General features: G+C 61.8%; 2 protein-coding genes across 4 annotated transcripts; both read left to right on the top strand.

Moving 5' to 3' along the window:
• The first annotated feature begins 3,542 nt into the window (after window positions 1-3,542).
• On the top strand, window positions 3,543-12,681 carry PGAP6 (post-GPI attachment to proteins 6). 2 transcript variants are annotated; one of them, XM_049639075.1, is made up of 13 exons: window positions 3,543-3,678; window positions 7,185-7,362; window positions 7,463-7,655; window positions 7,876-8,003; window positions 8,195-8,463; window positions 8,559-8,878; window positions 9,268-9,358; window positions 9,440-9,563; window positions 9,994-10,130; window positions 10,820-10,998; window positions 11,082-11,228; window positions 11,887-12,003; window positions 12,420-12,681. In XM_049639075.1, exons 1-13 carry the CDS (start codon window positions 3,558-3,560, stop codon window positions 12,531-12,533), a joined length of 2,118 nt encoding a protein of 705 aa, XP_049495032.1. In that variant the 5' UTR covers window positions 3,543-3,557; the 3' UTR covers window positions 12,534-12,681. The 2 variants fall into 2 exon arrangements, with proteins under 2 accessions (XP_049495032.1, XP_049495031.1); XM_049639074.1 differs by having other exon boundaries at window positions 12,271-12,681.
• Window positions 12,682-14,061: 1,380 nt separating this feature from the next.
• On the top strand, window positions 14,062-17,423 carry MRPL28 (mitochondrial ribosomal protein L28). Of its 2 annotated transcripts, none has more exons than XM_049639076.1 (6): window positions 14,062-14,145; window positions 14,453-14,750; window positions 15,479-15,631; window positions 15,850-15,984; window positions 16,075-16,161; window positions 17,040-17,423. In XM_049639076.1, the coding sequence occupies exons 2-6, from the start codon at window positions 14,463-14,465 to the stop codon at window positions 17,145-17,147; spliced, it is 771 nt and encodes a 256-aa protein (XP_049495033.1). In that variant the 5' UTR covers window positions 14,062-14,145; window positions 14,453-14,462; the 3' UTR covers window positions 17,148-17,423. The 2 variants fall into 2 exon arrangements, with proteins under 2 accessions (XP_049495033.1, XP_049495034.1); XM_049639077.1 differs by lacking the exon at window positions 14,062-14,145 and adding an exon at window positions 14,152-14,208.
• Window positions 17,424-23,249: the final 5,826 nt, after the last annotated feature.

Raw genomic sequence — 23,249 nt, 5'->3', positions numbered from 1 at the left:
GCCCCTTTTACATAACATTTTTTTTTTAATTTTATTATTTTTTTTAATTTTTATTATTTTTAAAAAATTTTTTTAATGTTTATTTATTTTTGAGACAGGGAGAGACAGAGCATGAACGGGGGAGGGTCAGAGAGAGAGGGAGACACAGAATCCGAAACAGGCTCCAGGCTCTGAGCTGTCAGCACAGAGCCCGATGCAGGGCTCGAACTCACGGACTGTGAGATCATGACCTGAGCCGAAGTCGGACGCTTAACTGACTGAGCCACCCAGACGCCCCACATAACATTTTTAAAAAGTAGTCAAACGAGTAACTTTTCCTTCATGATTCCCCAATTTCCTGTCCATGTTGCTTAATTATTTCCCACCCTTTTATTCTAAGGGCTGTGTTCTAAGTCCCTTAGAATTAATTTTTCTGTGTGATTTGAGGCGGAATACAAGAGCCCCTCTCGGGACAGGACCCTTTGCGGTGGGGGCCTCAGCTTCCTGTCTTTAAACTGAAGCCCTCTGAGGTGGGTCCTAGGGTTCTTCCCACTGCTAATGCTTTGGTACTTAGCACAGATCTCCTGACTCCAGCCCAGGGCTCCAGGTCTGTCTACAAACTCACTTGCCCCCAGGCACAGCACTGGGACAGGGTATCTGTCACGTCCCCTCCTACCTGTGGAGCCTCATACTGCAGTGACACAGTCAGGGGAGGCCCCCGGAGTGCATAGCCCAGCCCAGGACAGGAACAGCCTCCAGTGCTCAGTGCTGACCACAGCTGCTGTCCCAGCATGACTGACCCTGGGTCAGCACAGTGCTTGAAATCACGGCTCAGCAAAATCCCAGAATTGACCTCTGTCCCTTTAAATTGAGAACGGCCAGGGGTGAGGAGGGCTCAGCCTAGATCCCAAAGGAACAAAGAGTCTCTTTGATGGCTTCACACCTTGGCCTTTGTCCTCCCTGGGTCTCCACTCTCCACTCCACTTTCCAGCTTTCTGCGGTCAGTTTCTTCCTCCCTCCCTTCTTTAAACTCTCAACAACTCCCAACCCCCTGTCCCCAGCAGTACAAAATGCAAAAGATACAAACAGGTAAAGCCCCTCCTTCCAACCCTTGGCCATCAGGCTCCCTCCCTCAGAGTCATTCAGCATAACCTGCTGCCCGATGCATTCTATGCCTTTGGTGCATGCAAATTAAAACCATTTTCCTACAAATACGGTAGCTTTCTGGACACATTGTTCTGCCCTTTTATCAGCTAAAGGTGAGTCAGGTAGACCACCCCCAATCAGTACACAGAGCTTCCTGGTTTTCCTCTCACAGCCACACCGTATCAGGGTTTGGACAGTGATGTGTTCTTGGTTTGAATACGCCATTCCCTAATGAGCAATACCCGTCTGTGTACTGAACCATATGCGGCCTCACACTGTGTGAGCACCTCTGCAGGGAAGGCACACAAAGGTGACCGAGGCAAAGCTGTGTGCTCTTGTCACTCTGGTAGCTGAGTCCAGAGGCTTCTGGAAGCTGTCACTGCCGCTCACTGAATACAGGGATGACTGTGGGGCCACAATCTCACCCTGCCAGGTGATCAAACTTTTTCAACTCTGCAGGTTTGTTGGGTATAAATAAGACAGGCATCTAGGTGCTTTTCAATTTGCATTTCTTTAAGGAGGGAGGTTGGAGCCCAGTCCTGTTCATTTGCATACCCTTTCCAGGAGGGTCCTTGGGTTTATTGGAGGGTGGCACTTTGTTAGTGATTTGTAGGGACTCTGAATTATTAAACTCTTTATTGTCAATCGTATTAAGATTGGCCCTTTGCGATCGGAGTTGCAAGCCTGTCCTTCCCAATTCGTGGATTGTTTTTTTGACCTTGCTTAACGCAGTTTTGCTCCGCCGAAAGCTTTGAAAGCTTTGGTTTCAGGTAGTTGAATTTCTCAGTCTGCTTCTGGTCTTCGGGTTGGAGGTCATGTTCAGAAATGCCTTCCCTTCCACGGGACTCTGAAAAAGTTCCCCCAAGTTTCTTCTAGTCTCTCCATCTTTCTTTTTAATGCCTAAATCTAACTTGTTTGGAATCTAAGCCAATGTGAAGGGTGAGGGGTGAATCCCACTCACTGATGTGAATCGCCACCTTAGAGTCCGAAATTCCCACATGTACACGAAGCCTTTTCATCTTTCCATAAAAGTTTTCTTCACACACACTTGTAGCGGCTTCCTGGTGTGAAGGGCGACCCTTGTAGCCGCTTCAAGGGCAGGAAGGCCTGGCCTGGGGAGCCCAGCTCTGAGGGGCTGGAGGCTAAGAGTCAAGGCCCACGGAGGCAGAAAGGCGCGCAGAACTCACCTCTTGGTGGGCGCGAGTTTCCGCCTGCTTCCTGCGCGCCGGGCCCCGCGGCCCACATCGCGCATCTCCCCCCTCAGGGTTCAGGGAACCCAGACACGCGTAGCCTGGACCCCTAGAAACTGCAGGAAGCATTTGCGCCCCCCCCCCCCCCCCCGCCCCCCGCGCGGTCCCATTCCCCTCCCGCCACCTTCCCCTCTTGATCCCTGGGTCCCGCCCTCTGCCCCCCCCCCGCCCCGTGCCCCTTAGGTCCCATGTCCCCGCGCGCCCACCGTCCCACGTTCCCCGCGTCCCCTCCTTCCCACGTCCCCGTGCCCCCTCGGTCCCACGTCCCCGCGCGTCCTCCGTCCCTCGTCCCCCGCGTCCTCTCCGTCCCACGTCCCCGTGCCCCCTCGGTCTGACGCACGTCCCCCGCGCCTTCTCCTTCCCACGTTCCCAGTGTCCCCTCAGTCCCACGTCCCCCGCGCCTCCTCGGTCCCACGTCCTTCGCGTCCCCTCGGTCCCACGTCCCCCGCGCCCCCTCCTTCCCTCCTTCCCACGTCCCCCTGCCCCCTCGGTCCCTCGTCCCCCGCGCCCTCTCCGTCCCACGTCCCCGTTCCCCCTCGGTCTGACGCACGTCCCCCGCGCCTTCTCCTTCCCACGTCCCCAGCGTCCCCTCAGTCCAACGTCCCCCGCGCCTCCTCGGTCCCACGTCCCCCGCGCGCCCTCCGTCCCACGTCCGCCGCGCGCCCCACTCGGTCCCGCTCCAGCCCTCTGCCCGCCCACCCGTGTCCCCTCGGTCCTCTGCCCCCGCGCGCCCCCTCGGTCCCACGTCCCTCGCGCCCCCTCCCTCCCGCGACTCCCCCGCGCCCTCGGTCCCACGTCCCCCGCGCGCCCCGCGTGACCCTCCACCCTATCTCGCCCTGCCTCCCGCATCTGCGCGCACGGCCGTGGGTCGGCGTTCCCCTAAGTCGGCGACCTCCCCCAGCGCCCCCTCCGTCCCCACGTTGCCCTCCGCCCGCCTCGGCCCCCAGCCCGCATCCTTTCTGCGACCCCGGTCCTCGGGTCCGGCTCGGGCAGGGCACCCGCGGGGCGGGGCCTCGCAGGCGGAAGTGCCCGGGGCGCCGGCGGCTGGGACCGGCCGGGACGATGGGAGCCCGGGGCAGAAGCGGCGGCGGGGGCCGCAGTGGCGGCGGAGGCTGCCCGGGCGGCGGCGGGGGCGGGCGGCCGGGGACGCGGTCCGGTTAGCGCCGGGCCGAGCGCGGAGCCATGGGCCGGGCTGGGACCGGGACCCGGGGCGCGGCGGTGGCGGTGGCGGTGGCGGGGCTGCTGCTGCTGCTGCTGCTCGCTGGGGCCCCGCCTGCGGCTGCCGGCGACGGCAAGAAGAGCGGTGAGCCGGCGCGGACCCGAGGGCGCCGTGGGGCTGGGGGAAGCGGGGGGCGGCCGGCGGCAGCCGGGAAGGGGGCGGGGTCGGGATTGTGACTCACCTGGGGTCGCCTGTGCGCTCACCTGGCGCGGGCCCGGGGCCCAGGTCCCCACGCCGGGCTGGGAGCTAAGGACAAGCCCTTGTGAGCATCCCCTGGTGGGCAGTCGGGGTGGCAAGGACGCCAGCGCCCCCTGCACTGTCCCCAGGGCCGGGTTCGGCCAGACGGGCCCCTCGTAGTGCGCTCTCCCTTTCTGCTTCCTCCCAACGCCTTTCGGTAGGGCACGACTGCCGCGCGGAGGGACGCGGAGGTGGAGGGGTGCAGGGGGACTCAACCCAGGGTCTAGCCGCAAGGCCCGCTGGGAAGAAGGGCTGTGTGGTGGGATCCAGGGCCCCCATGTGGCCTCTGAGAAGGGCGGAGTTGGGAGAAAGTTGCTTAGATCCTGGAGTGGGGCCGCGTCTTCACCCCTCCCACGGCGACAAGTGCAGTGACTTTGAACACCTGGCACTGCTTCTTGGAGGCTGGCCTCCCCGGTGGACCTGAGGGGCCCGGTGGGCCAGGTGGTTCTGCCCCTCGAGAGTCCACACCCTGGGCCGAGCCCCCATAGACCTGGAGACGCTGCCCCTCCGACCCGCCTGAGATAAGACCCTGGGAGTGCCGAGTGGTCTCCCCTGACTGTGGCCTGGGTCTTCCTGAGGGCCGCTGGCTGGGCTGGCTGGGTTAGGGGGGCCCAGATGCCCCTCTGGGCAGCAGGTGGCTTATCCAGCACAGCCTGGAGCTCTCTCCCTCCACTCCCTGGCTCCCTGCCTCTACCCCCCTTCTCTGAAACCCTCCAAGCTCCTATTTCCTTGAGGGCTGTGCCTCCGGTTTCTGAGGTTGGCACAGCTTGAAATGAAAGGTGTTTTCCCCTGAGACTGGCCCCGGCTTCAACTGCTCCATTGGATTGCATATTGTCACCCTCACATGCACCTTTTTCTCCATCCTGGGTTCAGGGCTGGATGAGGGCTCACTGGTGAGGGGCTTAGGGAGATGGAAAACTTGGGGCAGCCCCTCACCTCCCAGGCCTGCTGAGGGGGCAGGCAGCTGTGTGGCCCTGGCTTCTAGGGTCTGTGCACTGGGTCCCTGTCCTGCTTCAGAGTGTGTGGGGTAGTGTGCCCTCACTTGGGTTCCCAGGACGGGCTCAGGGACTTTCTTTCCTTTCCCTGTAACCCTGTGTCCTTGGAGGGGACTGTGGGGCAGGGCTGGTGTGCATGAAGCCTGTGCTCCCTGATATCAGAGGTAATGTGCCAATCGCCTGGTGTTCAGCAAGATGAGTGCCTGGGTATCTTGGGAAGGGAGGTCGGGCTGTAGAGCTGGGGTGCTGAGGGGCTGGAAGGGTTCTGCTTCTTAGGGTGACCTTGAGCAGGTCTCATCTCTCATGCACCTGCTGAAACTTCAGAGCTACCAACTGCATTCCAGGTGTGCTCAGGCTGGCACCCCAGGGCTGGTGGGGGCCAGAAGGCCTTGCACTTTTAGGTCAAGGTACTGGGGACCCAGCTGGCTGCCTGTTTCTCTCAGGCCCCCTGGTCCTGAGGTGGGGGTGGGGGCTGTCCTGCCTCAGCTCCCTAGCACTTTTCTCGGCCCCCCTCATCATGTTATCCTAAGGGCCACAGCCGCCTCAGGGGGAAGTTTGTGTTAGTTCAGTAGCTCCTGGCCTCCTAGTATTCAGGCCACAGACTGCTGGATGGGACCATGTGGCCAGCAGCCACATGGAAAGTCTGGAGCTCGTCCTGCATGGAGCCCACCTCTTCACACCCCACTGTGTGGAGCTCCTCTGGAACTCAGACTGACTTCGTAAGTGGGTTACTGTCTTTTCTTGAGGTGACTCCATGGGAAGGTCAGCAGGCTGGCAGAAGGGTTGGTCACCTGGCCCCCTGACCTGCTCCTCCAGCTTACCTTGAGGGGCCCGGCCTGCTCTGCTGGGGTGGTGTCAGCCAGCCACTCTCCTGGTGGGGCAGAGAGAGGTCAGCTTGGAGGAGAGGAAGCCACACCCTACTGTGTCCACAGTGCATTTCTTCCAGAAGCACTTTACTATCCATTAACTTTGGAGGGCAGGGCACCTGAGGGGGGGTGGTGCCATCCACCTCAGCCAACTCACGAGGAAGCTGGAACCCAGAGAAAGGAAGGGACACTCAAGGTCACAGGAGGCATGAGGTCTGAGCTGCTGCTGGGCCTGGACTCCCCGGCATGCAACCCGGGCGCCTCATGGCTGGACCCCACATCTGCTTGGCTGCCCCCAAGAGCACAGAGAACACCCAGGGTGGGAACCCCAAGAGGGAGGGTTTGGGGGGCACCATTCATGGTGTCGGGCACCGGTCCTGGTGCAGGTTGTACTCAGTGAGTGGACACTCCCAGGAGGGGCCTAGTCTAGGCTGGGGCCTCAGGCCTCTGTGCCGAGCCCCCGGACACTGAGCCAGTCCTCGAAAGGTTGGTGTGACACCAACTGAGTGTCAGTGCACATGTGTAGAGGGGGGAGGGCAGGGGAGCCAGGGAGCCACCGTGGTGGAGACCTGAGAGGTGTTCCGAGGGTGGGCACAGGGGCGCCCCAGGCTGGGGCCGCAGGCAGTCTGCTGCCAGGGGCCCCTGCCTTGTCCGTGCCACTCTGCATGGACACACGCCCACTAGAGCATGGGAACCAGCTGCCCCCTCTCTGTCTTCACGGCTGGCCAGGCTTCCGGTCCAGGGTTCCCCTCCCCCCAGGGTCTCCGCTTGCCACCTCTCTGGGTTGGTGGGGATTCAGGCTCAAGTCGTCATGGGCCTGAACAGGTGGCCAGCCTCCAGACTTGAATCCCCTCACCTGTCAGGTGCAACCACGGCAGGCCCCACAGGCTCCACAGAACGGGGCAGGGAGGATCCGAGGAGGTGGGGGACCATCCCGGTATCCGGTGCCCGGGGCGGATGTGAGGCTGGGGCTGGGCTCCCACCCCAAACACTCCCCACGTCCCTCAGCCTCCACCTCTTGGCCCCAGACCTGCCATGGCTGCAGTGTGAGGGGGACTGAGTGAGGCCATGACAGTGTGCAGAAGGTGGGGGTCGGGGGACAGGCAAGATGAGGCCTGTCCTGCTCCTAAGGTCTGAGGCATTTGGGGTGACGTGCTGGGGGACTCGTTCTGGAAGGTGCTGCAGTGATAAGGGGTGCCCGGTGGGCGGGATGTGGGTGGTCTGGGCAGAGGTGGCAGAGAAATGGCTTCAGGGTCAGAGCCCGAGCCACGGAGAGATGGATGGCGGGGGTGGAGACGTTGGATGCGTGGAAGCTGAGTGGGAGTGTGATGGCAGAGGGACACCTCGTGAGTCCCGGGCTCCTGCCGAGCGAGAGCCAGCCGCCGGGGCTGCTGGGGACAGCAAGAGGTCAGAGTCAGCGCGCCGGGCGCCTGTCGCGGCCTCCGTGAGGACGTGGGGGCCTGGCCTGGCTGACGGCGCCGTGTCCCCGCAGACGTCAGGCTGGTGTCGGAGCAGTTCTCGCAGTCCCCACAGAAGCTGTCTTTCTACAGCTGGTACGGAAGCGCCAGGCTCTTCCACTTCCGCGTGCCCCCGGACACCGTGCTGCTGCGCTGGCTGCTGCAAGTGTCCCGGGGCGGCGGCCCTGCGTGCACCGATGTGGAGATCACTGTGTAGGTGCCCGCCCGCCCACCCGCCCGCCTGCCCGCCCAGGCTCTCCCAGGCTCCCCCAGGCTCCACGCCCGACGCCTGTCCTGCTCTCCCTGCCTCCAGGTACTTCCGTTATGGCGCCCCTCCCGTCATCAACCCTCTGGACACCAGCTTCCCCGCCAACACCTCCGTGCAGCCCTCCTTCCTCATCAAGATGCTGCAGAGCAACGCGTCCGTCAACATCTCCCACCCAGCACCCGGGGACTGGTTTGTGGCCGCCCACCTGCCGCCCTCATCCCAGAAGATTGAGGTGAAGGTAAGGGGGCTGCCTTCCGGCGGTGGGGGGACAGGACCCTCAGTGCATGAGTGCCCAGTGGCCGTCATTGCCCTCCTCAGGGCAGACTTTTCTCTGGGTTCTGCTGCCCTGCTCTGGTCCAGTCCTGCCTGCCCCCTGTTCCACACCTGGGCCCTCTGGTCTGGCCCTGACCGCCCCATGTCTGCCTTTTCTTTTCCCCCGAACTTCACTCTCTCCCTAGGGTTTTGTGCCCACCTGTGCCTACATCTTCCAGCCGGACATGCTTGTCCTGCGGGCAGTCGAGGTGTTCATCCTGGAGCCTGATGTCCCCCTTCCACAGACTCTCCTGTCCCACCCCAGCTACCTCAAGTGAGTGGGGCCCTTGGGGAGGCCGAGCCTCCAGGCTGGGTAGAGTGGGTGCTCCCACCATCCTCAGTGTGTGGGCCTGGGTCTCGGGGCCGGATGCCCAGCCCCCTTTGGGCAACATCCCGAGTGAGAGTGACACAGGAGGGCGCTGGGGGCCACAGGGCCTGAGCGAGAACGCATCCCCTTGGCCGCAGAATCTTCATCCCTGAGAATACCCGGGAGCTGCGGCTGGAGCTGCAGGGCTGTGCGACCAACGGGAGTCTGGGCTGCCCTGTTCGCCTTACTGTGGGCTCGGCCACCCTGCCCAGGAACTTCCAGAAGGTGCTCACGTGCGTCAGCCCCAGTTGGGCCTGCCACCTGCTGTTGCCTTCGCCGCCCTGGGACCGGTGGCTGCAAGTGACAGCCAGGAGCCTGGCCGGGCCTCATGTGTCGGTGGCCTTCAGGGCTGTAGCTGCGCTCACAGGTGGGCCGCGTGGAGAGGGCAGGGTGCGGGTGACTCTGCCCCCTGCCACCATCCCCCGGGCCTTCCTGCGCCTGAGCCCCTTGTCCTCCTGACAGCTTGCAGGCCGTGGACCCTGAGCTCCCAGCACCTCTTGCCGAGCGGCACAAACCAGAGCTGTAACGCCTCCGCTGGCCTGCTGCCCCCGAGCCCCGGCTCCCGTGGCCTGGGCAGGAGCAGCAGGCTGGGCAGCGGGCCCTTCTGCCTCATGAGCTACCCGGTCCTTCGAGAAGACGTGGACGTGGTATCTGTACGCTTCCGGCCCGCGGACAGGGTCTCCATGCTGGTGCAGTCAGCCGTGCCCTCGGTGCTGCGGCTGCACCTCAACACTGGCATGGACAGCGGGGGCTCCCTCACCGTCTCCCTGCAGGCCAACCAGGTACCTTCGTCTGGGAGCGCCCCACGGCCTGGCTCAGCTCCGGGCTCACACCTGGCCGGGCTGAGGGACGCGGCTCAGGTCTTCCTGCGCTGACTTGGGCGCGGGGACGAGGTCAGCCTTTCAGGCAGCAAGATGACCCCAACGGGTGTTGGGGCAGAATAGGGGTTCTTTTTCAGGAAAGGAAGGCCTGTTCTATAGGCTGTATCTATCTAAGGGAATGGGGCTGCGTGTGGGATCAGCCTGGGTGTCCGCAGGCCTGTAAGGAAGGGTCCCGGCGGGGCCCTGGGCCAGCAGGAGCCACAGACAATGGTGCCCAGCACCAGACAGAGCGGGAACTTCGGGCAGCTGCCCCGGGGCTGGGGCTGACTGTGCACGGCCTCTCCTTCCAGACCGCGGTCACCAACAACACCTTGGTCGTGGTCTGCGTGAACGCGGCCTCACCCTTCCTCAGCTTCAACACGTCGCTCAACTGCACTACAGGTACGGGCAGGCAGCATCTGCCAAGCAACCCAGGCCAGCCCCTCTGGCCACCTCTGATCACGCCTTCCCACTTCCCTACAGCCTTCTTCCAGGGCTACCCACTGTCTCTGAGCGCCTCATCACGCCAGGCTGACCTCGTCATCCCCTATCCAGAGACAGACAACTGGTACCTCTCCCTGCAGCTCGTGTGCCCCGAGAGTCCTGAGTAAGTACACGCGGGGGCTACCGGCTGGGGCAGGCAGCTGGATCATTGCATCAGGACCATGCCTGGGGCTGCCCAGGTCCAAGTCTGGGAGTGACCAAGCTTTCTACAAGCCCCACGGGGTCAGTGGCCCTCTGGGGGTTGTGAAGGGTCCCTCTCCTCCATCTGGTCACTCTCCTTGCTGCAGCCCTGGGCATCAGGACACAAGGAGGGGTACCAGTCCAGGCACAGCCCTGGGAGACTGGGACTCAGGGGATAGCAATGGGGACAGGGCATCTCGGCCTCAGCAGAGCTCACAGCTGCCGACCTCTGAGGCTTGGAGCCTGGGGGCCTCGAGTCTGGGGTCGTGCGTCCGAGGGCCTGCTGGGAGCAGTGACAGGGGACTGGCTACCAGCTGTCAGCAGCTAGCCCTCCTGTGGCTCCTTCCTCACAGGGAGTGTGAGCAGACCTCGGTCCTCGTGGAGACCGCCTTGTACTTGGTGCCTTGCCTGAATGACTGTGGACCCTATGGCCAGTGTCTTCTGCTTCGCAGACACAGCTACTTGTATGCAGGCTGCAGCTGCAAGGCAGGTGAGCGCCAGGCCTGGGTGCTTCCAGACACTTTCTTTGTTAAGTTTATTGATTTATTTTGGGAGAGAGAGAGATAGCCTGAGTGGGGGAGGGGAGAGACAGAGAGGGAGAGAGAGCAAATCCCAAGCAGGCTCTACACTGTCAGCACCCAGCCCGACGCGGGGCTTGAACTGACGAACTGTGAGATGGTGACTCTAGCCAACATCAGGAGTCGGTCACTTAACCGACTTAGCCACCCGGGCGCCCCCACTTTTTTTTTTTAAAGTTTATTTATTTAAGTAATCTCTACACGTGGGGCTCAAACCCATGACCTTGAGATCAAGAGTTGCATGTTCCTCTGGCTGAGCCAGCCAGGTACCCTGCCTGCAGACGTTTTCCCCTTGGCTTCTGAGCCCGGCGCCGTCCTCTGGGAGCCCACGTCAGCTCTGCCGCGGCTGGAGAGTGACCCTGCAGAACAAGTGCAAACGCCCCCTCCCCATTCCTACCATGTCTCCTCCATCCCCCCACAGGCACAGAGTGGCACCCCCAGAGATAGTGCTGCCTCCTGACCTTGGACTCCCCTGACCACACCTGCCCTAGTCTGTCCCAGCCTGCTCCTGGGTGAGGAGGGGGCTTCTGTGCAGAGCTCTAGGTGAGGGTTACGCCCCCTCTCCTGGCCTCAGCCCCCTTGGCGTCACATTGGCCCACAGGCTGGCGTGGGTGGAGCTGCACGGACAACAGCACAGCCCAGACGGTGGGCCAGCAGAGGGTGGCCACCCTCCTTCTCACCCTCAGCAACCTCATGTTCCTGGCTCCCATTGCCATCTCCGTGCACCGCCTCCTCCTGGTGGAGGCCTCCGTCTATGCCTACACCATGTTCTTCTCCACGGTAGGCTGGCCTCACTCCCCTGGGGACTTGGGCGGGGGCGGGGGGGGGGGGGATGGGCTGCCGCTCACCGGCCTGCTCCGCAGTTCTACCACGCCTGTGACCAGCCCGGGGAGGCGGTGCTGTGCATCCTCAGCTATGACACATTGCAGTACTGCGACTTTCTGGGCTCTGGGGTGTCCATCTGGGTCACCATCCTCTGCATGGCGCGGCTGAAGGCGGCCTTGAAACATGTGAGTGGCTCCTGACACCCGAGTCTGGGCTCCAGGGAAGCAGAGGCCTGGCATGCAGCACATTGAAGAAGATCCCAGAAAGCAGGCTCAGCTCTTAGAAACTTCTCATCTCTTGTGATGACCATTTGCCTGCTGGCAGAAGCTGCCGGTAGCGGTGAGGGGGCTGCTGCTTGGAGGCCGCCAGGAAAGAAAGGTGGTGGGCAGAGTGCAGTGAGGGCCCGAGCCGGTCTCTCCCAGAGCCCCATTCGGAGAGGAGGCCTAGAGCCCCACCCCTAGGCCAGACCTCCCCAATAAGCCCCAGCTCTGCTCCTGCAGTCCTTGGTGCTCGGGACATTTTGGGGACTTTTCTGCGTCAGCTGGCCCTGGCTGATAGAGACACGTGCCCCCGGTACCTTGCCTGGCCAAGTTTGTGCCTGAGAAATCCACCTGTGAACAGATCGGTGGGAGCGCGGGGTCCCGGCAATGCGCGAGCTGGACGAGAGGCCCCTCCCTCCCAGCCAGCAGAGCAGGACAGAGTGGGTCAGCAGCCTGAGCGGGGCGGGGGGCGGGGGGATGGCACACATGCCCGGTCCACCTGTCCTGCTAGACCTTGTTCTCTCAGGAATGACTCTGGCTGAGGGTCCATGTGACCCTGCGGTCATCCCTGTGTCTTGCCCAGGTCCTGTTTCTCCTGGGCACACTGGTCTTCGCCATGTCATTGCAGCTGGACCGCAGGGGTGCCTGGAATATGATGGGGCCTTGTCTCTTTGCCTTTGTGGTTATGGTCACCATGTGGGTAAGGAGCTGGGGCAGGTCCTGCCCAGCCCCCTGGCCCTGGGGGGGGGGGCGGGATTGCAGAGAATCGGGGCTCCCCACAGACTCTTTCTCCGGGGGAAGAGAGCCTGGCCCTTCGTTCTGGCCATGTTTCTGGGCCTGGGCCCGAGTCCTGGCCTTGAGTCCTCTCCAAGCAGCCACACACGGCCCCACTGCCCAGACCCGGTGGGCCCCTGGGAACTGTGTCCACAGCCTCCTGTGCCGTCGCTCACGGGGCGGTTTCCTCCAGGTATACCGCTGCGGGCACCGGCGCCAGTGCTACCCGACCTCCTGGCAGCGCTGGGGCTTTTTCCTCCTGCCTGGCATCTCCATGGCCGCTGTGGCTGTGGCCATCTACACCTCTATGATGACCAGTGACAACTATTACTACACCCACAGCATCTGGCACATGCTGCTGGCGGGAAGTGCGGCCTTCCTGCTGCCGCCGCGAGAGGAGCACACCGAGCCCTGGGCCTGCTCGCAGAAGCTCACGTGCCGCTATCAGATCTGTAAGAGCCACCGAGAGGAGCTGTACGCGGTGACGTGACATGGCCGGCTCGGGGACGCCTGCGGCTGTGATGATGACCTCACTGGCCAGGGATATGACCGAAGAACGAGTCTGTCCAGACCGATTTCCAACTGAATAAAATTGCCCTGTGCACCCTTTTGCTTCCTCCTGGGGAGAGGACCACACCTCCCACCTGCCTTGTGCCTGCCAGGTGCTGGCTCCCGTGGCCCCTCCACAGGTCCCAGCTGGTGTCTGCAGGGGCCCCTGGGGCCTGGGCCTGGCTGCCTGGAGACCACAGGTACCATACAGGGCCAGGTTCTGTGTTCTTCTGGCGTAGAGATGCTTGGACATGTGGAGAAAGACTCCCCCATTGCCCCATTCCCCTGTGAGGTTGTGATGTGACACCCAAGGGGACAAGGGACACCTGAGCTCACCTCCCCCAGGCCCTGCCCCACTGGGCCTGGGAGCTGTGCCCTCCCTGCTTCCCTGATGCCAGCCTTCCTCAAGCATGGGGATGCTTCCCACCGATGCAGTAGTGTGGGGGGAGGTGTCCGTAGTCCCCAGGGAGTTGATGGGCACTGGGGCTGCCATGAGTGACATGGAGAGGCTGGCATTTGGCTGTCTGGTCCTGCCCTGCCCCTCCCTTTGGCTCTCAGCTTTGGAGCTGCAGGCCCTTGAGAAGGGCTTCTTTGGGAGGGGCTGCCGAGCTGCTCTAGGGGTGTGATACGACCTGGCACACTTTGCCCCAGGTCCGTGCCTTCGGCCTTCCCTGGGGTTCCTGGGACCTTGTCTGGAACTCAGAAGGATGAGTTGCTCCCCGGAGAGGAGGTGATGACTGTAGCCCTGCACCGGGCTCAACTGTGTGTTTGGGGAGGGGCTTCCCAGAGATCTGGCTGGGCCTTTATGCCTCCTCTGTGGGAGAAGCAGGATAAGGGGGGCTGACTGCCCCAGGGTCAGTGCCCTGCCCCTCCCCTAAAACAAAACTGTAGTGGGCTGCTGCTATAGGACCAGGGGTGTGGGACGTGGCCACAGGAAGCGAGGCTGCTGAGGGTGGGGTGCAGGCATGCAGCCCAGCCCATCCTGCCTACTGGCTGCGGGGGGCTTCCCTTCTTGGTCCTGTCCAAGGTGTGGCCTCCCTGGAGGCCTCCCCCACCCCTTTCACCCTGCACTTGGCCACTAGGTCACTCAAGGCTTGTAAAGGGGAGACATTTATATATGGTGTTTTGGGGGGTAAAAATTTTTAAGACAAGAGGACATATTTTTATGTAGCCCTTCTTTCGCTGTGATTGATGAATTTAATATTCTACAGTGATATTTCAAGACACAAGCGTTTTTCATTGATTTCTGCTCTCCTTCGGGGAGGAGGGGGAGTGGGACCTGGGATGACAGGCTCCGCCCCGCCCCGCCCCCGGCTCCTCTCGAGGCAAAAGGGGCCTCATTTGCTGACGGTGCCTGGAGCCGCCGCCGTCACTGCAGGACGTTTTGCACTGTCCCTAAAGGCGGGAAAGGGGGCGGGACGAGGGTAGACGGACGGGCTTTTCAGCCAGTCAGTGGCGGATAGCGGGCCAAGCTCTGCGTCAGGACTTCTGGTTCCGGTGGGGCGCGGAACTTGGAGAGGTAGGCGGTGCAGGGGTCGGAGGGTCCGCGGTTCGGGTCACTGGGGCGGAGTAGGGGCCGCAGGTCGGGGCCAGGGTCTAGAGTCAGGGGGCGGGGGGCGAAGCCGCGCGGGTAGTCCGGGTCGGGGTCAGAAGTCAAGAGGCCGGCGTCGAGGGTCAGGGCCGCGCCGGTAGTCTGGGTCGGAGGTCGGGGTCGGGGTCGGAGGTCGAGGCCGCGCGGGGGGGGGGGGTGTCGGGGCCGGAGTGCGGCCGGGCTGCGGAGTGACGGCGGCCCGCCCCCCGCCCCTTGCCCCCCTGCCCCCTTCCAGGCTCGCCGCGATGCCCCTGCACAAGGTCCCGGTTGGCCTTTGGAAACAGCTCCGGCTGCGGGAGGGCATCTGCTCCCGCTTGCCCCGGCACTACCTGCGCTCTCAGGAGCCTGCGCGAACGCCCACTCCTGTGCACTACAGGCCGCACGGGGTTAAGTTCAAGATCAACCCCAAGAATGGGCAGCGGGAGCGTGTGGAGGATGTGCCGGTTCCCATTTACTACCCGCCAGAGTCCCAGCTGGGGCTCTGGGGTGGGGAGGGCTGGGTCCTGGGTCACAGATACATCAACAACGACAAGGTACGTGAGCAGGACAGGCTGGGGGTGGGGACGGGGGGCCGCTCCTCTGGGTTTTGGTGCTCCGGGCTCAGTGCTGTGCTCCAAAGGTGGGCGTGGAGAGCCGGGGGCGGGGTGGTGTGCTTACCGTATGGTGCACACACCGCTCCGTTGAAGAGGCATGCTCATTTGTGAAGACGCGTTTCTGGCAAACGTTACTCTGCGAAACCAGTTGGGTATCCTGAGACAGGGCGGTGGGCTGTACCAGAAACAGTAAGTGCAGAGACCCTGGGGTGGGTACGAGATCAAGTGTAGGGATGAGGAGTGAGATCTGTGCGTGAGAGGAGGTAGGGGGAGGTCAGGTCTTCAGTCACCTGTTGGCTTGACATGTCACAGTGTGTCTGTGACACGTACAGGGCTGGCACTACCACCTTGTCATCGCACTTAGGATTCAGCCCCGTGCACGGTGCAGTCTCCAGTGGGCAGTCTGGAGGGGCCGCTGAGCCCCCTGCCTGGTGGCTCTCAGGCTGACATCTCCCTTTGCCCTTGGTCCCTTGGTCCCTGGTTTGGAACGTGATGGCCTGTAGACCACGGAGTTATGGTCGTACATGTGGAACACGCACCAGCAACCCAGGCAGGGTCAGGAGGTGCCAGACTGGCTGAGGAGAAGCTGATCTCTGGGTCCACAGGTGGGGGCTGGGCCTCTGGCTCCGTGTCCTGAGTCTCAGGTAGGTTCTCTGTTGTTCCTTTAGCTCTCAAAGAGGGTGAAGAAGGTGTGGAAACCACAGCTGTTTCAGCGCCAGCTCTATAGTGAGATACTGGACACGAAATTCACCGTCACAGTGACCATGCGGACCCTGGACCTTATTGACGAGGCTTACGGGTTCGACTTCTACATCCTCAAGGCAAGCGGGGAGGGGGGTCAGGGCTCTGCAGGTCAGCACACAGTGGAGTCTCCTGGCTAGTGAGAGACTTGGTGGGGCACACCTGTGTCAGCTCACAGTCCTTTGTCCTGTGACGGCCTGGAGCCCTCCACCTGCCGGGGAGGCGCCTGGTGGGGTCAGCCCTCGGGTGGGCGGGGCATGGCCAGCCACACCTGGCCCCACGCGTAGCCTCCTGCCAGACTCCGAAGGAGGACCTGTGTTCCAAGTTCGGGATGGACCTGAAGCGAGGGATGCTGCTGCGGCTGGCCCGACAGGACCCCCAGCTGCACCCAGACAACCCCAAGAAGCGGGCGGCCATCTACGAAAAGTACAAGGTAAGGGCTTTGGCTCGTACTTCCTGCTCCTTAAGGGCCCCGTTGGCTGGTGCCTCTGGCCTCATTGTGGGCCTGGTCCCTCCTGTGCAGGAGTTTGTCATCCCAGAGGCAGAGGCTGAGTGGGTCGGCCTGACGCTAGACGAGGCTTTGGAGAAGCAGAGGCTCCTGGAGGAGAAGGTGAGCATGTGTGAGCACCAACCGCTGAGCACCAGCAGGCAGATGGGGTGGGGGCAGGGCTGCCTTGGGGAACCTGGGCTGGTGGCCACTGCCCTGGGTGGGTCTGGGGAGGAGCCGCCCCGTTGGAGCCATGGTCTTGGGTTCCCTGTAGCGCGTGCCCTCCCCTCGAGGGTCTGACCCTCTCCTGTCTACCACCCCCACCCCGCCCCCGGCTAGCTTCATAAGTTTATGGACAGAAAGACTCTTGGTGGCACCTTTGGTTTATTTGGCTGCCTAACGCCTTCTTGCCCTGCGGTCTTCCTGTTAGCGAGTTGAGGTCTTTCTTTTTTCTTCTTTTTTTCTTTTTTAATGTTTATTTGAGAGAGAGAGAGAGAGAGAGAGAGGGGGAGAGAGAGAGCGTGAGCAGGGGAGGGGCAGAGAGAGAGGGAGACACAGACTCCAAAGCAGGCTCCAGGCTGTGAGATGTCAGCACAGAGCTTGACACGGGGCTCGAACTCGTGAGCCATGAGATCATGACCTGAGCGGAAGCCAGAAGCTTGACCGACTAAGCCCCTAGGCGCCCCTAGTTGAGGTCTTTTTGTGTGTGTACCCTAGAAGGGTCTGAGCTTGTGGTCGCTACTGGAAAAGGGAACCCACATGGCACAGCAGCCGCTGCCCCTGTTCTCTGCCCCCTTAACTGTAGTCACAGATGCCTGATCCCTATGTCCCAAGGGCAGGTGGCCCCTGTCTCATGGACAGGGTCGCTGTCCTCTGGACCGGTGGCTGTAGCCAAGCCTGAGGGGTCCAGTCTTCTTGTGCCAGATTCCTCTTGGTGTTTGGCCAACTGGATTCGGACCTTCCCCAGAGCAACTTATCCTGACCCTGTCTCACTCCCATAGGACCCGACTCCTCTGTTCAAGGTCTACGTGGAGAGGCTGATTGAGCGGCTTCAGCACCAGACACTGTCTGAGCCAGTGGTAGTGCAGAAGAGAGCCAACAAGAACTGACCGCACAGTGACCCATGCCAGACAGCCACGCTCAGCCACCCCGCCCTGCGGCACCGTGAACACTGAGCCTGGGGTGGTGGCGAGGGCCGTATTTGGGTAGTGGATGAACTCGTTCTTGTGTGCTGACTCAGTAGCTCCCAGGGTTGGGTGAGCTTTGTGGAGGCCTCAAAGGGCCTTTTGCCTCAGGATCCTAAGAGGTCTGGGGCCGTCTTGCTGCCTCTGTGGCACCCCCTCCCCCCTGAAGTGGGGGCAGCACAAGTAAAGTCTGAGCCGGGCCATGTGTGTGCTGCTTTGCTGGGAGGAACGGAGTTCTCCTGAGTAGTCCTCGACCTCGTCACGCCCTGCCCCAGGGACCCGGGATGTGGCCGAGCTCTTTTCCTCTGGGAGAGAGTCTAGTGTAGTTGAAGACTTCTTGCGATAGGTCCTTCCCCGATTGCACTTCTCCACCCATCCGGAGTGTTCTCCAGAGCGGGGGCAGGGAGGCTGTGGCTTGACTTGGGGTGACAGGGAAAGATCTGTGCTGGCCATTCAGGGTGGCAAGTGCCCCTACCGGGTCGGGAGGTGCAGGGATGGGATTCCCAGGGGGAGGCTGGGCCAGGTACCTGAGCCCACTCCTGCCCGGAAATTTGGGGGTGCTTTGACCCTCTTCCGCAACCCTTCCTTGGGAGTACTGAGCATTGAGACCCATTCAGATCTCTCTGGGAGCACAGGGAGGGACTCCCCTGACCTGGTCCTGGCAGCTGACCAAGGAACACCCAGATCTTCTGAGGGCTGTTGTGGAAGTGAGGACATCTGGGCCGTGTTCACGGAGGTGGAGGCCAGAGGGAGCGTGCAGCTGGCCCAGTGGGCAGGGGTGGGCAGTGAACACAGCCTCAGGAGGGTCCTGGAGATCCCACAGTATAGGGAGGTCATCTAGGGTCGGGGCCTGCCCCCTGCGGAGTGATCCTGAGGTGTCTACGAAGCCGGGAAATGCTGTCATCAGTCCCGACTCCTCTGGGACACGCCTCTGGACCCGTGTTTTGATGCACATGATTGTTTCTTCACGTGATGCTCTAACACTGTGAACAGTTTTTAATTTTTCTAAAACTTTACCAAAAGCTGACGGTGCCCAGCCCACCTGTGCCCCGGCTCTGGATGGCCTCAAGGCCCAGCCTAGCTCCGTGAACCAGAGCCCCCGGCTCCAGCTAGGTCGGTGGTGTTCTGAACCGGGCAGCCCTCCTGGCCCTCGCTTCACGGTTCCCATGGTCAGCCCTGAACTGAATCAAACTGATGCCTTGGTAGCCCTGCCTTTGTCACCTGAGGCCACCCCCACCCGCCCCCATGCTGTGTACCCAGGACGTCCCCAGTTCACTGGCTGCGGCTCTCAGTCACACCTTGCTCTTCTGCTCTTTCCTGCCCCTGGTAAGGCTACAGGTCAAGGTTGGGGGAGCTCCTACCAGGACCTGTAGTGTTTGTAATTGCTGGCACAAGGTGTGGGGCTGGAGCAGGGTGGGGGCCACAGTCGAGGAGGGTGGACTCTGGCCTGGGTCCCCCTGTCAGCACTGGCGGACCAGGCAAGAGTATCTGAAGCGGAGATGCACCTGCAGTGGGTCACTGCGCTTGGGGGCAGCACAGAGAAAAACAAGGCCGCCCCTCTGCCCTCCCTGGGGACATGGGGTTTCCACAAGGACAGCCCAGACTGGCCTCCGGTGCTGCTGGTCAGCAGAGCTTGATGCGACTCAGCGGTGCTCACCTCCCCATACCCTGCAGTGGGCCTGGCTGTGGCTTTGGCCCTTTTCTGGTAGAGTCAGTGTCGGTTTCATCAAATTCCCACAAATACCCTCGACTCAGGCAAGGTCAGGAACTCTCGGTGAATGACAGATTCCCCTCCCCTCCCCACCCCAAATGAAACAATAACTCAGGTGTGGGAAGGCCCCTAGCAGGGAGAATCTGCCACACTGTTCCCCCTTCCAGAAGGTGGGAAGGGGACACAGGGACTGTACATGCTCTCTCACACACACACACACACACACCAACCGGGAGCTTAGCTGTGGGAGCCCAGCAGGCTCCATTTCCCCTCCAGCCCTCTTCCTCCTTACTTTTCCCCCATGGGCCACACCTCTGCTAGTCAGCTGTGTCTGTGTCCCTGACCGTCTCCAGTCCCATCATTGAGTCCCTGCAGCCCCTCGGGCCTCTGTGGTGGGCTGGGTAGTTGTACTGACCCAAGTCAAGCCCGCCGAAGCCAGAGCTGCCTTGCGCTGGACCCTAGTGGGAAGACAGGCTGTGCCCCTGTCCCTGCCCCGCCCCTCTAGGAGCTCGGGCAAGTCCCCTTGCTCCCCATGTAGCCCTGCGGTTGGCCGAGTCCCTATGTGTCCGTGACAGCCCATCCATTCAAGGGCCACGGGGGTCAACCATCACGAGCTGTAGATGGAGAGGTCCCTTGACACCTGGGCGGTGGAGGGCCCTGACAAGTGTGACCATCAACACCGTGATGTCTCGAGGCCTAGGAAGGACAGCTGAGGTCAGGAGAGGTGTGGCCCAGTGCCCTCACCTTGAGGGTCTTAATGGAGTCCTGTACAGGGGTGCACTGGCTTGCAGGTGGCGGGTGTGGAGACCACAGGCAGGTCTTCACATCTTGGCCCTGTGCCAGCTGGCTGCGTCAGGGTGCTAGGAGCCCGGAGGAGCTGTAGTGAGGCCCAGCCACGTGTACCGTCCTTCTCCCTCAGCCTGTGCTCCAGAACCCCTGAACACCTCTCCCTCCTACCCCTGCCAGCTGCCTGCCCCAAAGCTGGAGCCCTGGGTCAGCTGAACTTGCTCCACAGAACCAGTCCTACGCCATCCAGCACCCTCTGGCACAGCATGCCAGAGCCCTCCCTGACCTCTCCCTCAGCCCCTGGACCCTCCGCCACCTCCAGCTGACCCTGGCCTATGTCCTCACCGACAGCCTGCCCTCGAGGCTGTGACTGGGCAGCTTAGGGAGGGACGAGCCAGCGTGGAGAAGTCTGGGACCAAGGTGGGGGCGGGGGGCTGGCTGAGCCATGTGGCTCTATGCCCAGCCCGGCCCACCCTGAGCCCACTCCCGCTGTCTTCTGCACCCCTCTGACCCGGGCAGTGGCTTCCTCAGCAGTCCCTGGCCTCTTCCTGGGGACTTGGGACTCACACCTGCTCATAGGCCTATGGCTGTTACTCACTTCCTCGTATGTTCAGCAGGTGTGGGCTGGGCCTGGGCCGGGAAGTGGGAGGTGGCTTCCCAGGGCTCTCCCTTGGATTTCATGGGAGCCTTGACTAGTTTGTGCTGAGCCAAGAATGTTCGGAGATGGGGGTAGGTCGGCTCCAGGGTGTTCACTGCCTTGCAGCTCCCAGGATGGTCAGTCCTTGGGGTAATGCTGCGTTGCGCCCTTGATGACAACCCTGTCTTGAGACACCTGGGAAGGCTTTACCAAGGGGCTGGTGCCGAGAGACCCTAGGACTTCAGACCAAGGGAAGAGGAGGTAGAGTCACAGGTGTGTACTTAGTTCCTGCAGGGTTGGAAAGTGCTGGGTTTGACTGAAGTCTCAGAGTCCTTCATGGATGGGGACACAGACACTGGGTCTATGAAGCAGCAGGGCCAGCCCGGGGCCTCTAAAGTCTCTTGAGAGGGGATTGTGTGAGCCTATGTGTTCAGTAGGTCTGTGAAAGTGTGGAGGAGGGGTTGGCAGGCAGGGAAGAGGCTGGAAGGACCTTTGGGGTCTGAGGTGGATTGAGAGCCTGGCTCTGTCTCCCTTAGCATGGGGAATTGCCCCTGCCCTTCCTCCTACCGCCGTCATCCATTGTTTTCTCACCAGAGGGGCTGGCCTTCAGCCCCTGGGGCGAGCCTGACCTGAAATCCTCGTGGAAGCAGAGGCTAAAAAGACATTGTTCCTGCCTCTACCAGGTGGTGAGACAGGACACGTCCCAAGAGAGGGACAGGGACCCTTCAAACCGGACATACAAGAAACATACACACACACACACACACACTCACACTCAACAGCTGGTATAGGAGCAGGGTCCACTCATGCTTGACCCTAGTCTCCAAGGGGACCCTGGTGTGGGTCCACGTCGGCACTGCCTGCTCCCTCGGCAGTCAGGAGTGGCTCCGGGTGGCGGTGTCTAAAGGGGCTGGTTGCCATGGCTACCATAGGGTTCTGAGGCCGTCATCTGGTCCCTGCCTCAGCCAATCGGCGGTGGGAGCCCGAGCTGCAGCCCAGAGTCACACTTCTTCCTCCCAGCCACACAGTGGCCAAGAGCAGGGACCCGCGTCCTGGAGTGGCTGAAAGTGCTCAGACGGACGGCCAAGCCCATCATGGCGGACCGCGGGATGGTGGGGCGCGAGCAGGCGCACGGAGCCAGGCAGGTGAGGTAAGCCGGGCGGGCAGACGGACGGACAGACGAACAGGCGGACAGGTGGATGTGCTCCCTGCTGCCCATTGTTCTTATGGTTGAGGCCCTGCCCTCACTCAGCCCACCCTGCCCTCTGCACCCTCATGCGCACGCTTGCACACACGCCCGCACCTGCCCTGGGACCCTCTCCCCAAACGTCCCAAAGAAGGGTCACGGGAAGGGAGACAAAGGGAAACGCACGAGGCAGGATGAATCCCACGGCACCGTGGTCCCGAAATCGTTCTCGTACGTCTTTCACTCAGATTTCACATGGAAGCCGCATCAAAGACCCCCAACTGGCCGGGCCCTTGGTGTGCCGGCCACCTGGCCCCTCTCCTGGCCCCGCTTGTAGGGCTGGGCGACAAGCCACGTCCAGTCAGTGCGGTTTCAGGAGCGTTTTATTTTTGAAAAGGAAAAAAAAAAAGAAGTGCAAAAGAGGAAAAAAAATGCCCACCTGTCCTGGGGAACGGCCAGACCAAGATGGATCAGAAGTGCCAAATCCCATTACTCGGGACTTTAGCGGACAGGCCCTGAAAAGGCAGCTGCGATCAAGAGCTTGTAAATGAAGCGTCCTTTGGAGATCAAAGAGGGACACGCTTGTGTGTGTGTGTGTGTGTGTGTGTGTGTGTGTGTGTGCGCGCGCGCGCGTGCGTGAGCGCGCGTGCACGCGTGTGCAGGAACGTACACCACGGGGTGGCAGTAGTGGGGCCATGCGCTGCAGCATGGTGGAGCCTGGCGTGTCCCTGCCCACCACGGCCACCCTCCATGTTGCTCGTGGCCTTGTTGCTGTGTGCAGTGTGTGGACGTGCCCAGGGGGTAGGGCTGGGGGAGGCAAGGCCTGGTCCCCACCATGCCTGGGCCCTGGGCGGCAGGCCCTCTGGAAGGTGGTCCTGGCTGGGCCTCGTTCCCCTACCTCAGCCTCCTCCACCTTGTCCTGGAGTCTGGTCTCGCCCCCAAAGTTTGACCCAGACGGGCCTGCCAAGAGCACAGGCCACGAGCACAGGCCTGGCTGCAGACAGAGCAGAGTGTAAGCGGCGGTAGCTGCCTGTAATCACCCTGACCGCCATCCTGTTGCCCGCAGAAGCCGAGAGCTCCCAGATGGCCTGCTGAGCACGTCCTGAGGTTCAAAGCCTCTGCAGGCAGGACTGTCGGGCTGTTAGGTAAACTCTGAGAAGCAAATCTTTTAATCCACTGTGGCTAATCCAGTGCACTTTTGTTTGCTGGGACAGATTCTGCAGCAACAAAGGGCCGGAGGGACCTCGGCATACATAATCACATACTTAAAACTTGGCCACAGCGGCCGCAGGGCTCCTAGGCAGCCAAAAGAGACATCTCTGGACAGCACGGTGGGAGGCAGGTGGCCGAGAGGCCAGGGGCTGGCAGAGGCTGACCCGGAGGGTGTGGGTGTGGCCGTGGGCAAAGGCAGCCAGCCAGCCTGGGCTGGCACCTCCCTGCCTCCCATTACCAAGTCCCCTAGCTGCCAGCCCGCGGGGCTGCCCCTGGTTCCTGGACCTGCATAGGCCTGCTGGAGCTGAATGAGGTGTCTCCGACAGAAAGAGAAAAGATAGCCAACAGAGGGGCAATGTGAGCTCCTGGTGCTGAGAGAGGCCTTCGGGGGTGGGGTGGTCAGGTCACGGAAGGACATTCCAGGTGAAGGAATGGCAGAGACAAAGGTGCAAGTCTGCCTGGTGTAAGGGTCAGTATGGCAAGAGGGCAGGTGTG

This window comes from Panthera uncia, chromosome E3, assembly GCF_023721935.1.
Source record: "Panthera uncia isolate 11264 chromosome E3, Puncia_PCG_1.0, whole genome shotgun sequence".
NCBI lineage: Eukaryota > Metazoa > Chordata > Mammalia > Carnivora > Felidae > Panthera > Panthera uncia.
This window is presented reverse-complemented; position numbering and strand designations above follow the sequence as displayed.

What these genes read in the sequence shown, in the direction of transcription:
- PGAP6 (XM_049639074.1), top strand. Translation starts at nt 3,558, where the DNA reads ATGGGCCGGGCTGGGACCGGGACCCGGGGCGCGGCGGTGGCGGTGGCG. An exon ending in CCCAGAAGATTGAGGTGAAG is followed by an intron (nt 7,656 to 7,875) that starts GTAAGGGGGCTG and finishes CTCTCTCCCTAG; the next exon opens with GGTTTTGTGCCCACCTGTGC. An exon ending in GTCGCTCAACTGCACTACAG is followed by an intron (nt 9,359 to 9,439) that starts GTACGGGCAGGC and finishes ACTTCCCTACAG; the next exon opens with CCTTCTTCCAGGGCTACCCA.
- MRPL28 (XM_049639076.1), top strand. Translation starts at nt 14,463, where the DNA reads ATGCCCCTGCACAAGGTCCCGGTTGGCCTTTGGAAACAGCTCCGGCTG. An exon ending in CCATCTACGAAAAGTACAAG is followed by an intron (nt 15,985 to 16,074) that starts GTAAGGGCTTTG and finishes CCTCCTGTGCAG; the next exon opens with GAGTTTGTCATCCCAGAGGC. An exon ending in AGAGGCTCCTGGAGGAGAAG is followed by an intron (nt 16,162 to 17,039) that starts GTGAGCATGTGT and finishes TCACTCCCATAG; the next exon opens with GACCCGACTCCTCTGTTCAA.